This window comes from Protomyctophum bolini (assembly GCF_963924005.1).
Source record: "Protomyctophum bolini genome assembly, chromosome: 23".
Taxonomy (NCBI): domain Eukaryota; kingdom Metazoa; phylum Chordata; class Actinopteri; order Myctophiformes; family Myctophidae; genus Protomyctophum; species Protomyctophum bolini.
Genome location: NC_137884.1, coordinates 8,214,258 through 8,230,780, shown reverse-complemented (window position 1 = coordinate 8,230,780; position 16,523 = coordinate 8,214,258). Strand labels below are relative to the sequence as shown.

General features: G+C 44.1%; 1 protein-coding gene across 1 annotated transcript in view; it reads right to left on the bottom strand.

The window, feature by feature from the left end:
• Nucleotides 1-7,709: 7,709 nt before the first annotated feature.
• ptprr (protein tyrosine phosphatase receptor type R) overlaps nt 7,710-16,523 on the bottom strand; it is a gene marked incomplete at its 5' end in the record, with an annotated part of 48,226 nt that continues 39,412 nt past the window's right edge. Inside the window, 6 exons of the mRNA XM_080757008.1 lie at nt 7,710-8,423; nt 8,975-9,088; nt 9,886-10,043; nt 11,353-11,463; nt 12,585-12,722; nt 15,332-15,411. Coding sequence (XP_080613134.1) covers nt 8,330-8,423; nt 8,975-9,088; nt 9,886-10,043; nt 11,353-11,463; nt 12,585-12,722; nt 15,332-15,411 — 695 coding nt within the window. The 3' untranslated portion in view covers nt 7,710-8,329. The remainder of the gene's footprint in view (nt 8,424-8,974; nt 9,089-9,885; nt 10,044-11,352; nt 11,464-12,584; nt 12,723-15,331; nt 15,412-16,523) is intronic.

The window sequence follows — 16,523 nt, the reverse complement described above, 5'->3', positions numbered from 1 at the left end:
CATTGCGTGACACTAACATTGATATGTTGTATACAGGAGGCTTTTAACTCTCAACTGTCAGTAAGAAGTCAGCGATGATGTACGATAAGAGCGCCCTCACTTCACAGTACGGGTGTGATTTTTTTAATACTACAATCATGTTTTTCCGTCATTTCTATGCATTTGTTTACAATAATGTTCTAAAGCTTTTTATCGAGTTATATAGGCCTCGTATATACGCCGTTTGGGCTGAATTCTTGCCTCCTCCTATAGCACTTTTAGTTTTCTCTTGTATTATTTGTATACCTTGCTAAATCAAATCAAGACAAATACTAGACAGACAGGAGCATAACAAGCCTAAATGAGCCTTACCAGACAGACCCCAGAGACCAAGCAGAGGGATAAATACAGATCTTTACATCTCAGCATTCTGCAGCAGTTGATTATTCACAATATGAAATAGATCCACAGACGGGGCAGTTACAACCATACTCCAAAAGATGAGAGGTGTGAGTGTGTGTGTCTATGTGTGTATGGCGTGTCCACATTCACTGTCTCATCTGACTCTGTGGGTTTAGTGGCTTAAAAAGTTATTTGTAAAATAGTACGGGAAATTAGGGAATAGGTGAAAGAATAACTCCCAAAAATCCCTTTCTCTTGGGTCCCTCTACAGAAGGATTTAGATAAGAGTATACAAGTTGGTGAAGAGAAGGAGGTAGTCCGGCGAAAAGTCCTTAAAGGAATAAAAGATAATCCAAATGGTGTCTTTCTTTCTTTCTGTCTTTGCAGACTCCCAAGCTGTCTTTTTTTTTTTTCTGGATTTCTCGACTTCTTTCCGTCTTGTCTTCTTTCTTACTGTCCCGTACGTCTGTCTGTCCCGGTCTCTCCTCCACGCGAGTCCAAAAGACAATGCTGGTCAGTCCTGTGTCATTGTATAGGTTTCTCTCTCTCTCACACACACACTCACTCTTTCCTGACGCACAGCTATAGTTCAGCTCTGTGTGTGCCTCGTTTCCTGTCCCTCTCCCACTCTCTCTCCCTCCCCGTCTCTCTCTCTCTTCTGAAACAAAGGAGGTTAAGCTTTCCTGACTGTCTTGTTGTCTTTGTCCATCTGTCTGTCTTGTCTTGTCTCTGTCTCTCTCTTCAAGCGAGATATAGTCTCTCTCTCTCAAGACACTGCGAGAGGTTTGTAGTTACTAACGGACATCCTTGCAGCCCAACAGCTCTGTGACTCACTCTAGAGGCAGCCCAACAACTCACTGATATCTATAAATAAGATCAGACGAGACAACAAAAGCAGCACTCTTACTGTAGTCCTCCACGGCAGACCCTTCCATCATACCTTGAAACAAAGAGTATGGCTTTTAAATATAGCATTTATCAAAGCATTATGTAAATTTGCAGTGGGACTAGTCCAGTTTGTCTGTGTGAAAGATGGGGGTGAACACTGTGGTATGCAGGTTTCTCTGGTGTACGTTTGCTCTGCGAGTCACTTTAGATGCTACTTTTTCCAGATGCGTTAAGATTATTGAGAGAAAACCGGTATACTTTTTACTCTGTTACATGGAACCTACTGTTAAAACCCATTTTGGGCAGGAACGCCTATTGGTGTTAGCATTATGTTATGCTTTAGCATAACATAATGCATAAATAGCAGATGTACAAGCTCATGTAGGTCTGCTATTTTTGAAAAATCGAAGAACGACTGTTTCAGAATCTGATCTCAGGTCAAAATGGGTTAAGAGAATGCCGTTCCTCTGAAGTTGGGTTGAAAACTTGAATTCCACACAGCAGGCAGGGCCAGTTCCAAGGCCTCCCCACTTCAGGGCCAGTTCCAAGGCCTCCCCACTTCAGGGCCAGTTCCAAGGCCTCCCCGCTTCAGGGCCAGTTCCAAGGCCTCCCCACTTCAGGGCAAGTTCCAAGGCCTCCCCACTTCAGGGCCAGTTCCAAGGCCTCCCCGCTTCAGGGCCAGTTCCAAGGCCTCCCCACTTCAGGGCCAGTTCCAAGGCCTCCCCGCTTCAGGGCCAGTTCCAAGGCCTCCCCACTTCAGGGCCAGTTCCAAGGCCTCCCAACTTCAGGGCCAGTTCCAAGGCCTCCCCACTTCAGGGCCAGTTCCAAGGCCTCCCCACTTCAGGGCGAGCTCCAAGGCCTCCCTCCTTGACGTGACTGCAGTTTCTTCCAGTGGTGAAATATCCCTTTAAACCCCAATTTGGGCGGGAACCTCTTTTGGGGTTGTAGGTCTGCTATTTTTGAAAAATCGTGAAAATATTTATTTCAGAGGATTTAGAATATATATTTTTTAATTTTGACATCAGGCCTAAATGGGTTTAAACGGGTTCCCTGTCTGTGAGCTCTTTCTGACCCATTTTGAGATTTTGAAGTTGATTATCTTTACTCAGAAAGGTTCCACCTTCCATGACTTTTCCTAAATATTCAATTCAAATCATCCGTTTGTTTGTTTTTTCATCTGAAACATTTTCTATATATGAATTTAGGCATACTTATATACCATCTCTGCCTATTCGTCCCCCCCCCCCCCCATGGGAGTGGACTTCACACCTCCAGAAAGCCCATTGTTCAATTTAAAAAGACAATGGCTCTACCCCGCTGCGGGGAGGTGTCAAAGGGTCTGGAGACAGTAGCCAATAACATTGCAGGGAACAAAGGTCTTTTTGACCTTAAGTCAGCTTGTGTAGTACCAGACAGTGGCCTTGTGGTTAGAGTGTCTGCCCTGAAACTGGGAGGTTGGGGTTCGATCCCCGGCCGGGTCATACCAAAGACTGTAAAAATGGGCCAGCTTGGCACTCAGCATCAAAGGGTTGGATTGGGGGGTCAAATCTACTAATCAAATGATTCCTGAGTATGGCACGGCTGCAGCTGACCAAGAGCGCTCCAAGAGATGGGTCAAATGCGGAGAACAAATTTCACTGTGGTAACGTGTGTGACAAATCGTATGACTTTGACTTACGTCTAGAGGTTCCGGGTTCCCCCAGAACATTGAGTTAATTGGCTGTTTGGACCCTAACAGCCACTAGCCAGTAGCTAAAGTCCTCATGGGGTGTTGAGAGCCACAAAGCTAAAGGCCATGGAAGGCTTTGTTCCACCGTTGGCCCCCCCCGGCCGCTACTTTTAGTCCAGCGCGTCCACACCTCTTTCCTTCCTTCCTGACGGCCTCCGTTCCCTCGCGCTTATACTCTCTCTTTCTGTCTGTCTCCTCCTCCCTCTGGTATGCCCTGCCCTACAGTAATAGTGTCTGCAGTACTGTGTGTGTGTGTGTGTGTGTGTGTGTGTGTGTGTGTAGAATATTAAACAATGAATCTCAATTCATACACAATGGTTACGCAATGCCAGCAGTTGTCAGACGGCAGACTTGGATGTACAGACAGACAGACAGACAGACAGACAGACAGACAGACAGACAGCATGTATCACATAGCAACATAAAACACAATTCCACTCATTATTACATATATCTTTATGTACAGATTATTATGAGTGACAACCAATTTATAGGTTATAGGTTACAGCACTACTTGGTGGTTATTATTATTAATATGCTGGACAGTTGACTCTTTTATCACAACATTCAAGTTGATTAGTTATACAAAAAGAGACAGCAACATATTCTATAGTCATTATCACTCTGGCTGAGTCAGCTGCAATGCCCACACCGTGGATAGTCTGGTATTGTTCTTTTACAACCACTTATAGGGGAAACAAGTAAAAACAAAATCATCTATGCTTCTGCAACTAAGTAGTACCATATGCACACTACGGCCATCTTACCATAATAATTATGGTAAGATTTTTAACTTATATTATAAGGTAATGGCAGGGTGGTAACTTGGTGCAATTTCCCATTGACAGCACACGCATTCAAACGGAAAAGTCCTATGTGATTGTATGAAACTAACGTCAAACTCGCCAACATTGCAGCTGTACGAAAATCCTCTTCCTATCCGAAAAGTGTTTGTTTCATAAAAATCCACCATATACATGTTATGAGCTACTTGTCTTTATGTCCTTGCAGGTGATTATTTTAGTGTTGGAGTTTGGAAGTGCTCGTTGGACGTCATTCAACGGCCCATGCATGCGTAGCACACATTTTGGACATAATGGAGGACGTTGCTTTATTGAAAACCAGCAAACTCCGATGGCAAGATGGCCGCGCGGTCTGCAAAGGGCTAACCAATCTGAATTAGCAGACTTGTGCTTTTGAACAAAGTGGAAAAGTGTAAGAAATTCTTGGTTTGGATTTCTTTCTGAACCCAATGAGAATGTACAGAAGTACTGTACAAAATAAATTGAAGGTATAGAATGCAATGTGCTTTAATTCCTTCCCCCTTTTGGTGTTTTAAGCATTATGTTACGCTATACGAGCTTGTAGATCTGCTATTTATGAAAAATCGTGAAAGTGCAAATCTTTGAATATAATATATTCTTTCAGAGCGAACGTTTTTTTGCTTCTGGGGGATCAACTGGAACAACATATTTTCAGATGGGGGTCAGCAGCCAATTACATAAATTTTTTGGGGGTCCTTGACATGAAAGAGTTTGAGAACGGCTGACATGGAAACATGAGTTGTTTTCAGAAAACTGTCAGGATCAGGATTTAGATGACATTTGTAGAATCGTCCTCTAGGTCTCTAAAGTCAACACTATGAATGCACAGGACCACCTGCTCAATGCTGTCAGAGGCAGTGTGTATGTGTTGTTCCCAAACCTTTTCATGTCAAGGATGAATGGCCGATTTGTCAGTGGGTCCAGAAAAGCACACCCACTGCTATGCCCTATTATAGTGGGTGCCCACCTTAGAGTAGCCTATATATTTTAAGGTGCCCACCCGCCCCGCATCTTATTATTATTGGCTTATTATTTTGCCAGTGGGTGCCTAAGCTCTCAGGCACTCCCGGAGTTGACGCCCTTGGCGGACACCAAAGATGGGAGTTCATTGACTTGAACTTCCACTTCAGTGTGGAAATGCTGCGTGGAATCATGCGCAATTAATTTGCTGTTAATTTAAACAATAGCCAGAGGGGCACGTTTTTTGGGGGGGTATTTCGATTGTGAGCCAAATTCCTGCGTCCTTAAAGGGAAATGTCACTTTCAAAGAAACTTTTGGTCATATTATTATTGTCTACTCGGGCTTATGTGAACACCCCAGACTGTTTTTAAGTTGCTTGATTAAGTATTTAGATATTTACTTTAGCTGCCCCGCCACCTTCCTATACCAGCAGCTAAAATTAATGGGGATTAGTCAAATAAAAATAAATAAAAAATAAAATAAAACAAATATATATTACTGTACAAAAAAACAAGTGTCCTCAACGTAGTCCCACTTGTGCTCTAATTTCTCTGTCATTGTCAGTTTTAGGCAAAGTATTTGGTCCATGGATCCTGTCCACTGTCAGGTTTAATGTACACAGATTATACAGCTTTTATATTTTAGTAGATACATTTTGGGGAGGAACAAAAGAAATAGCATTAACACGCAGTTGATCAATTTATATCACTATGTGTGTGTGTGTGTGTGTGTGTGTGTGATTACCCTGCATAATTACGTCCGTAGTAGGGATGTTAATCGTTATTCGTTAATCAATTCACCTCCGTTAAGATTAGAAAGAAAATTATTCAATTCAACTTGACAGTTTGACGGCCGCTAACTGTTTAATCCAGTGTTCCACCGCGCGTAAAACGCTATACCCGACATTTGTTTAATGCGTTTAATTCGCCGTTTTAAAATAATTATTAATTAAAAAGAAACAGCGAGGCCGTCGCGTTACGATGACGAAACCGGAAATCAAGTCATCATCTGGGCTGCTAGGGCTTCTGGGAAATTGAGGCCAATGCAAGTGAACGAGAGGGGAGAGACAATCTTGACTCGCTTTGCTCTTTGTCTGTGACCCGGATCAAGGAAGTGGCTTTTTTATCGGCTCAATAACCAATGCGGGCAGTGTTTACTAGCGGATTTTCACGGATCTAAAGCGTAAATTCTTCGGCATATGCTGCAAAGGTAATACAACTGTCAAACAGTTAACAATCAATCGAAATGCCTACGGTTCTATCATTGGGCGGCTCTCTGTGAATGTAACACGTGGTCTGCGCACGTGGCCAAGGAGCGCATATGCGGGCCGGTGAGAAAATGTCGTCGTCCCCACCTTGGTAGCCACAGAAACATCTCTGCTTTTGCATGCGATGTGACAGACAAGACATAATGTGCCTTTTGTATTATTTCAGTATATCAGCAAAATGTAGAATGTCATGCTATAGACATTGAGGGAAATGAAGATTCTCAGATTTTTAAAACGCTGCTTAATCGACTAACCGGTTAATCGATCGATAAAGTCACCAAAAACGTAACTATTATCAATTCATGAATGAATCGATAGTTCCCACCCCTAATCCGTAGTTATTATTAATACCTTTGTGATGGCAAGTGGATATACTGTACATCTGTGCACGGGTGAGTGTTTGGTCTGTACGCGTTCATACATACTGTATACGACCAGCGTGTACACAGCAGGATAACAGCTAAGCTAACATGGATACCAGACTCTTGTCTCTGCATTGTGTGTCCAACAGGATAACTTTTCATCAAACAATGTCCGACAGTTACTGAATACTTCAAAAACATGTTAAAAAAGTATGAAAAAATAAAGTACTTATTACTCAGTATTTGACCTAGATCACTTGTATAAACAACACTTAACTGTATGTACTGTATGCAAGACATCTGCACGTGACACATTTCTTTTGGTAAAAAGCAGAGCGACCCTGGCTCTGCCGACACAAGCAGACAAAATGATAAACATTTATGATAATAGTGTAAACTCTGAAACAAATCATCAGCGCGACACCTCTTGAACGGTCATGTCAGATAGTCTCTTTTGGTATCTTAAGTCGCTGTTGTGTGTGTGGTAGGTCATTACATTAGAAGATGTATTTTTGTTGTCTCTTGGAATGTGGGAATGAACAATTAAGAATTGAAGTGGTTGTCACAAAAAGTCGATTACATGTCCCAGTGATATTGCTGGCATAAAACACATATACATATATATAATCATGAAACTGTTTGGACACAATCATTCCGCAAACACAAAATCATTGTGTCAAAGTCATGTGTTAAGGTGCCTTCATATTGATAGAATATGTGACACGTAATACTCCTGAATTAAAAAACGACAATTAAAACCGACGTTACAATGTCACTTAGTTACTGTCTAAAGTCTCCCGGTAGCTATAGTCGCTGACTTGCGTCTCACCTTACTGGCTAGTGGCTAGTCAAGCCAAACGGCACATTGCTCTTTTGCCTTTAACGTTCATGGCAGTTTAATTCGGCAGAAGACGGGCTATAGCACTGAATAAGCATCTACTACAGTTACCATATGGGTCGGCACCAGTTATAGCAACACTAGATATAGCATCCGTTTACAGTAGTTAGCATATGGTTTAGCACTGAAATACAAGCATTGGGATAAGATAATCAAGTGCTTAAAGCTAGCATGTGACTTAGCCTATACTGTTAACATTGCAAAAAAAAATGACAACTATATAGTATAGGCGACGGCGTGTATTCATCAACTGTAGCTAGCTTATGGCAATACTAGTGTTGGCATGTATAGAGTAAGAGTGGTCCATTTGCTTTTCTACGGACATTCTTCATAGCATGTGCTATGTTGTTTGTTGTTCTTCTTTGAGTACGATAGCTTAACCAAAGGTGCTTGGCATCGGACTATAACAGTCATTTGTTCTACAGTAGGTCCTGTCGTGCCTTTTCTTCTCGTAAGAACAATACTGTGTTACACAATAAGCCCCAACATAAGTAACCCCTAAAATCCACAATAGCGCTGTTCTTTTTTTTGTACGTTTTCAGGTCCGTCAGTCCAAACATGTAAGTATATATACTGTAGCGTCCACGACGCGCGCGAGAGAGAGAAGGAGGAGGTAAGAACAGCACTGTGTGATTGGTTGAAAATTAATCAATCTAACGAGTCGATTGGCTGAGAGGATTCGAGTGGACGCCGGGTCCCGTTATAAGAAGTCCTCCGGGAACCACTTTGAACATTGAACAGGAAGTTAAGAGGAGAAGAAAGCGCAGGAGGAGAAGTTGGAAGGATAACATCCCGCTATAGTCTCAAACCTTACGATGTGATCTTCCTCCTCACATCCTCCGCCATATCCACGGCCGTCTTTCATTGGTCTCTGTGTTGTCCCTCAAATCCGAGGAGGTCCGCCTCCCTCCCTCCTCGGGATAAACTCGAGTTCTCCTCTCCGGTTGGTTAGCTATAGTTAGCTAAACTCAATTAAAGGACGTGCTTCCTGTTGACTTCCTGTTGTGGACGCTGGAAGCTCATTGGCCGGTCTCTGCGGAGAGGCGGGCTTCGTACAGACTCATGGCGTGATGTACGAACTCGTACTGCTCTGCCGTCTGGATCATACCTCCTCTGTGGATGACACACACACACACACACACACACACACACACACACACACACACACACACGCGCGCACACACGCACACACGCACACACGCGTGCAGTATATAAGCACAGACAATTCTTGCTATAATAGCTTTGAATTGCCTTCGTGTATGGAAGGTGCAACATGAATACAATTGCCTTGCCTAATTCTATGTCGCTGACGACATAGAATTTGGTTGCCCTACTCGCATATTATTTGTGCTGTGTGTGTTTGTGCGCACCTGTCTGCTCTCAGCTGACAGTGTGTGTGTGTGTGTGTACCTGTCTGCTCTCAGTTGACAGTGTGTGTGTGTGTGCGTGTGTGCGTGTACCTGTCTGCTCTCAGTTGACAGTGTGTGTGTGTGTGTGTGTGTGTGTGCGTGTGTGCGTGTACCTGTCTGCTCTCAGTTGACAGTGTGTGTGTGTGTGTGTGTGTGTGTGTGTGTGTGTGCGCGTGCGTGTCTGCTTTCAGTTGACAGTGTGTGTGTGTGTGTGTGTGTGTGTGTGTGTGTGTGTGCGTGCGTGCGTGCGTGTACCTGTCTGCTCTCATCTGACACACGATTCCCAGCACATCCACCACTCCCTCCAGCTGCAGCTGACGGCAGCCTATTGTCGTGGCGATGAAGCAGCCCGTCCGGCCAATCCCAGCGCTGCAAACCACAAGAGGGGAGGGGCTCCGTGATTGTTTACACTTCGATACACTTTTAGACCCAACGGGTGATTAGATCGTTTTGATCCTTGATCGCCTCTTGTTTAAAAATGATGTCATATTTACTATAGCTTGTATATCGGCTATTTTCAACCAAGGTATTTAATTATAGGGTAGAGAGAAAATAAAGGGCCCCTAGTAAAGAGCCTTGGAGGACTAAGGTCAACTAGAGGACTATTCATACTCTACAACATGGCGTCACTGAGCCGTGGTGGTAAGAGACTCACCGCTCACCCCAAACACATCTCTCTGTTTTTACTAGAACTACAACATGGCGTCACTGAGCCGCGGTGGTAAGAGACTCACCGCTCACCCCAACGCATGTCTCTGTTTTTCACTAGAACTACAAAATGACGTCACTGAGCCGCGGTGATAAGAGACTCACCGCTCACCCCAACACTGCTCTCTGTTTTTCACTTCAGACGGGTCTGATTTTGGGGTGCATACTTAGTTTAGATTAGTCATTGGTTAGACATGGGTTAAGGTTAGGTTTAGGTGTGCTGCCCCGTGGGAGGTTAGGTTTAGGGTGAGGGTTTGAGATGTTGTAGTTGTAGGACTAATGACTGGTCTAACCAATGACTTGTCTAAACCAAAAACTGTCCAAACTAGGTACGGCACCCCTGATCTTTACTGAAACTACAACATGACGTCACTGAGCCGCGGTGGTAAGAGACTTACCGCTCACACCCTGGAACTGAATATTTTGAGATGGATGTCAGACAGACAGACAGACAGTACCTGCAGTGAACTATAACGGGTCCCATGGCCGCGGCTGCCCGCCTGCTACCCTCCACGTCCGTCATCAGCTGCAGTAACGGCTGGGCCGAGTCCGGGGTCTTGTGGTCCGGCCAGGACGTGTACCAGTAATGCTGCAGCGAGCGGCTCTGATTCCCACACTGGAGGCAGGGCACGCACACACGCACACACACACACGCATACACGCATACACGCACACACGCACACACACACACACACACACACACACGCACACACACGCACACACACGCACACACACACACAGTTGATTTTTTCCCAGTCGACTTGTCAGACAGTAAAGACGAAGTCGAGTCGATGCGTCGTTTTTGGGGGCGTCGCGTCAAATAGGATGAACCGTGCCGTCTAGTGGCAGCAGGGAATGTTACAAAAATCATATAATGTACCCCAAATTGTCCCGTTTCTGACATACAAAGTTAACCCATTTTGGGCGGGAACCCCTCTTGGTGTTTATACTGTAGCATTATGTCATGCTTTAGCTATTGAAAAATAGCAGATCTACAAGCTCGTAGCTACATCTGCTATTTTTGAAAAGTCGTAAAAATGTCGTGCAGATCTTTGAATATATATTTCCGAGCGAACATTTTTAACTAAAAATATTGGCTTCTGGGGGGGTCCCTGGAACTACATATTTTGAGATGGGGGTCCGTGGCCCAATAGAGATAATTCTGGGGGTCCTTGACGTGAAAAAGGTTGAGCACCGCTGACATAGAAACATGGGTTTTTCAGAAAAATTGTAGGATTTAGAAGCCATTTTCTTTAATCGACCTCAGTCCAAAATGGGTTAAACATGTGCGCCAATGGTTCCACTGTCTAGAGGAGAACCTGGGCGAACAGTCATGAGTTCGACACCCTATACCCAAAACCCTAAACCCTAAACCTAACCTCACATGGAAGCCACGGGTTAGTTTTAAAGTAACGTGCCGCGCATGAAAGGAGCCACGGGTGAGTTTTAACCCGCAGCACGGGGTTAGTTGTAACCGGCGGCGTACTGTATGTCTGGAGCGACGGTGTTGTCCGACTAACGCCTGTCGGACTGTCAGCATGTCTAACCAACGTATATGCACCCCCATGTCTTGGAACTCTCTGCTCTCTTGAGCGTTCTTGAGAGTGAGGCTGCGAGTGGTGTGTAATGCAGTGGTTCATCTCAAGGACCCCCAAATTGACACGTGTTAGCCCGCGGACCCCCGTTTGAAAAGATATGCCAGGTCAGAAGAGAAGATTTGTACGGGTCTAGCAGGGATTCTCAACCCGTTTACAGACCACCATTTAATGGCAATTCTATCTCTGGGACCCCAAATTATATAGGTTGAGTTAATTTAACTCTTAGTTACAGACCCATAAGGTTCCATTTAGTTCCAAACTCATCATTTAGCTGGGGAACCCCCTGGAACTCCCTCAAGGACCCCTGGGGGGGTGTAATGTTCTTACCTTGAGAGTGAGGCTGCGGGTGGTGTAATGCTCACACTCTCTGACGCTGTTCACCAACACCTCCACCTTCCCGTAGATGCCTCTTCTCTCTGGCCAGTACAGAACACACTTCTACACGGAGAGAGAGAGAGAGAGAGAGAGAGAGAGAGAGAGAGAGACGAAGAGAGACGAAGAGAGAGAGAGGGGGAAGCAGTTTAAAGGGTTAGTTCAGATTTTTGGATTAAAGGAGAATTCCATACTAAAAGGCTTTCTTACCTTTCTTTGTAGTCGTTACGTCCCCACCATAGAGGTCCAGGTGTTATTTTGTGCAAAAGCTCCTTGTTGGCTATTTCCCCTATAAGCCCTAAATGAATTGCATTGAATGGGAATTGAATGGGGTGTTGTGCTAATTCGCTTATTTCCATCGCTCAAAATTATATATATTTTTGTATATATCCTCTCTTTATAATGTAAATAATATCCCAAGCGGCACACTTTACTACTTATTTCGGTGGAAATAAGCGAATTAGCACAACACCCCATAGCCCCCTTCAATTCCCATTCAATTCAATGCAATTCATTGAGGGCTTATGGTAGGGGAAATAGCCAATAAGGAGTTTTTGCACAAGAAAAACACCTGGACCTCTTTGGTGGGGACGTAATAACTACAAAGAAAGGTAAGAAAGCCTTCTAGCATGGAATTCTAAAGCTGTAGGAAATACTACAGCTTTAATATGGTTATTGCAAAGGTATTAATTGATTGCCCGAGTCCCGTGGTGGGAGTTCTGGTCTGGTTTTGGTGAATATTAAGTAGTTCCTTCCATAGGCATATAAAGGTATAGTCGCGCATGCCCAGTCTGTTCCCAGTTTGCAGACACATTTTTATGGGCCCCTTTATTTTTGCTTTCCTACGTTTGCTTTTCTTTTGAATTATTATTGGTTCAAAACATTTAAAAAAAAAGATTCATGAATAAAGAAAAATTATGTGAAGAAATAAAATCAAAATCTAATAAATTCCATAAATTAGACAACAAATGTTTGAGCAGTAGTGGAAAATAGCCTATCTACAAGCTCACAACGCGTTGCGCCGCGTTGTGAGCTTGTAGATCTGCTATCTTCACTAGTTTGGGTCCCGGGGGGGGGGGGGGGGGGGGGGCCTAAAACGTGTGGGGAACCGCCGCTGTTGTTCAACATGGCCGTGCATGGCAGCCGCCCCGTTGTCGTGGCTGTATGTACAGTAGCATAATATATACCTCGTTCTTCTCCTTGAGTTTGGTGATCATGACGACGACGGGGCTCTCCTCCTGCCAGGCCATGTGCCACAGGTCGGTGACCGTGTTCACCATGGGGCCCTGGGTGGCGATGTACGCCCTCTCCTCGCCGCGGTAGCCCTGTGGCAAAAAAACGGAACCAATCCGCACGTCAACAGCGGTATACGGGAGACACATAAGGAACTATCTGGTGCGCCACCTTAACCCTGTTCTGGGGGCGGGAACCCCTTTTGATGTTTTAACTATTGAAAAATAGCAGATCTACAAGCTCATAGCGCGGCACCGAGTGCAAACAAACAAACAGGTACACGGACATTGCAAGCTGGTTGTAGAAGTGGTTGCACCACTTAAAAATCGTGAAAATGTGCCTCACATCTTTGAATATATATTGTTACAGACTTACAGAGTGAACATTTTAACTCAAATCTTTGAATATATATTGTTACAGACTTACAGAGTGAACATTTTAACTCAAATCTTTGCTTCTGGGGGGGGGGGGGTCCCTCCCTGGAACAACATATTTTCATATGGGGGGGCGGAGGCATATTACATATACATTTTGGGGTTCTTGACATGAAATATTGAGAACCAACGATGCCGAAACATAAGGTTTTTCAGAAAACTGTCAGGATTTTGAAGACATTTTTTTAAATTCGACGTCAGGCCTAAATGGGTTAAAGATGCCGTGGCGTGAACTGAACTGAAGCTGTTGTTGTATGATACAGGGGGAGGGGGCTAGGGGAGGGGATGATATTGTGACGTCACTATATCGCTGTCATTTCGATTAGGCCTTTTGACTCAAAGGCTTTCAAGCTTTCGGGCTTTACAGACGTTTCTACTCTGCCACAATGTTATGCTGTCCACGGGGGCAGACGCCAAAGATACAAAGATGCTAAGCTACACAGAGTCACAGACGCTGAATTTGTGGTGGTTAAGCAGCAGGAGGACGGACATATTACATTAATTACAATATTCTAACCACACCTGGGGGTACCTGGGGGTCTTTTAGAGTAATGTTAACTAGTCCCCACAACTCCGAGGGTGTACAGATGGAACGTAATGGGTCCATTTGGTTCCATTTGTACACTCTCAGAGTTACAGACCTGTAATGGTCATTGTGGGATAGCTCTGCATGTCGTATGTATGTGTACTCATTTTGTATGTACCGTGGCAATAATTGAATTTTGACAAAAATGGCCACCACAAGCCGATGCCGATGACTCTCAGCCTTGCATCTGACCTATACACACAGGAATGAGGAGGATGACTCCCCGGCCGTGGGATGGAATCCCAGTGGTTAACGTGAAGGATTCCCCATCCCACGTTGGGTGCGATGCTCCATTGCTTCCCCCCGGCAACGTGTAAAGAGAAACGTGTGGGTTCCATTTCCTCACAGGAAGATGGACTATTGTGTTAGCATCCGTAGGGGTCAGTAAACTCAGCATATACTGTACAGCTTAAGTGGTCAACGCAGTAGTTAGATTTTTCCTGCCAAGGACCCTATATTGATATGTATTTGGCAGCAGAAACTAGATGAGAAATGTCGACTACCTTTTTTCACTGACAAAAAGAAAATAACAATGTAGCCACGACGACTAAAACTAAGACTAAATGTTAATAAATAAGTACAATGTACAAGTACAGCGTTGAATGAGTGCCATTAGTGCCATTAATAGTAAAAAAGTAAAGCACAACCATGAGTGTAATATTGCAATTATACAACAGTTACCAAAAAAAATAAAAAATAAAACAATCATTCAAACTAACATTTTCGATTTTGAGGTCAGACCTAGTGAATTACAGGTACTAAGGGGTCTAACCTACAGGTACTAAGGGGTCTAACCTACAGGTACTAAGGGGTCTAACCTATACCACGGGGGGCAACTGCATTTTTGAATAGCCGGCATATGGTTTTGATTGATTGAATACTTTATTAACAGTTTGCAGAAAAGGGCATGGAAAGTACAGCTCAATGCAAGGTATGCTGAAAGCACTATGGCTTGTTTCCAAGTTTGGTTAAGATGATTCATTGCGATGCCATATTAACACAATCGGTGCCGGGATTCCTTCAAAATAGGAGCTCTGGGGTGCCGGAAAGACATGGTCGCTTTTACTCTGATACCCACGACCCGGAAACAATCCACTAAATAAAAGTGTGCTTTACATTTCTAGCTTACATTGCTATCGTAATTTATACGATAGGCTATACAATCCAAAAAGCGTTCATATTTTGCGGGAGAGACGGATGAGGACCAGAAATGAAGCGCCAGTAAATCGATCAGTTCGAAAGCATGGAAAGCGCCCTGAGAGACGAGGCATTCTTTCCCGGCGCGCTAACAGCTAAGTCAACGGGAAGCTAATATGGGCTCAGAGCGTAGCATACGGTAGCCGCCCGAAAGGCAAACTGACAAATAGGAAAATATTCAGAATATTCCTCTCTCGCCCGGTATCATTGAGGATGCGCTGGGACGTGTACAGACGTCGGATGGACTCCCGGTTTTGGGGGAGGAAATGGAAGACGAGGCTTTTCAGAGTAAAATCTGCCTCATCTGCTTGGCACTCTAGCACCTTTATTCTGAAAGATTCCTGGGCCAAACAAAAGAGGTGTTAACTGCTTTTGCTGGGGACCCCCTGTCCCTGTGTGTGTGTGTGTGTGTGTGTGTGTGTGTGTGTGTGTGCGTGCACGCTTGCTTGTGTGCGTGCGTGCGTGTGTGTGCGTGCATGCTCACCCGTATATAGTTGGCGTTGATGTACGAGCTGAGAGGGTCGTTGGAGCACTTCCAATTCAGCACCACTCTGGAGTGAGGATCTAGGACGAGGAGAGAAGAGGAGACAAGGCGTCAAGGATACAATGAGAGGAAGGGAAATGGAATGGATAAGGAGGGTCCAGCGAGGGGTCAAGGAAGGGGTCAAGGAAAGGAGGCACGAGAGGAGGAACAACGCGAGGAGACGTTAAGGAGACATGAGGGAAGAGGACGGACCAAGGACGGATGACGCTTTTATCAATCAAAGTAATAATTCTACACGGATGTCCTTATTTATCCTCGTGGAATTCCTCAAAAGAAACAGGATTTCCATCAAGGCCAATAAAATGCCTTGACCTCAATTAGATTTCTGTCTGTGGGTGTGGGCGCCGTTGAAAGTTAGTGTGTGGAGTCTATAAAGCAGTGAGTAGTGGGATTCCTTTCAGCTTAAAATGGTATTTTATTTTAAAAGTTGAAGGAACAATAAATGGGCGGCACTCCATACAAATCCTCTGAAGCTCGCTCATCGTGACCCTATTGTTTTTGTACGGCGGTTCACGACCTTTTCCCTCTCGGAGCCCCGCCCTGTGACAATAAGTCACACAACGGTAGCCGCTGCCTTTCAAAACGCAAACAATGGAGTAGCCGCATAATGCAGTAAAGCGGGAATTCCTCATACAGAAAAACAAAAACGTACTACTGTATATCTCTCTCTGGAAGTAAATAAAAGCCACATTTACATCTTTAACCCATTTTAAGCCTGACGTCGACATTTAAAAAAAAATAAGTTTTCTGAAAGACGTTTCTGTATCAGTGGTGCTCAATATTTCATGTCAAGAACCCCGAAAATGATATGTAATTGGCCACCGACACCCATCTGAAAATAAAGTTGTTCCAGGGACCCCCTCAGAAGCAAAGATTTTAGTTAATTGGCTCTGAAAGAATATATATTCAAAGATTTGTGGCACATTTTCACGATTTTTCAAAAATAGCAGAACTACAAGCTCATAGTGCGCTTGTAGATCTGCAATTTTTCCAATAGCTAAAATATAACATAATGTTTAAAACACCAAAATGGGTTAAACGTCTCTGTCTCTCTGTCTGCAAGGCTCTTCAACTATAGATTACAAAATAGCAGTGGTGGAGAAATTAAGTGTTTTACGTTAAGTAATAGTAC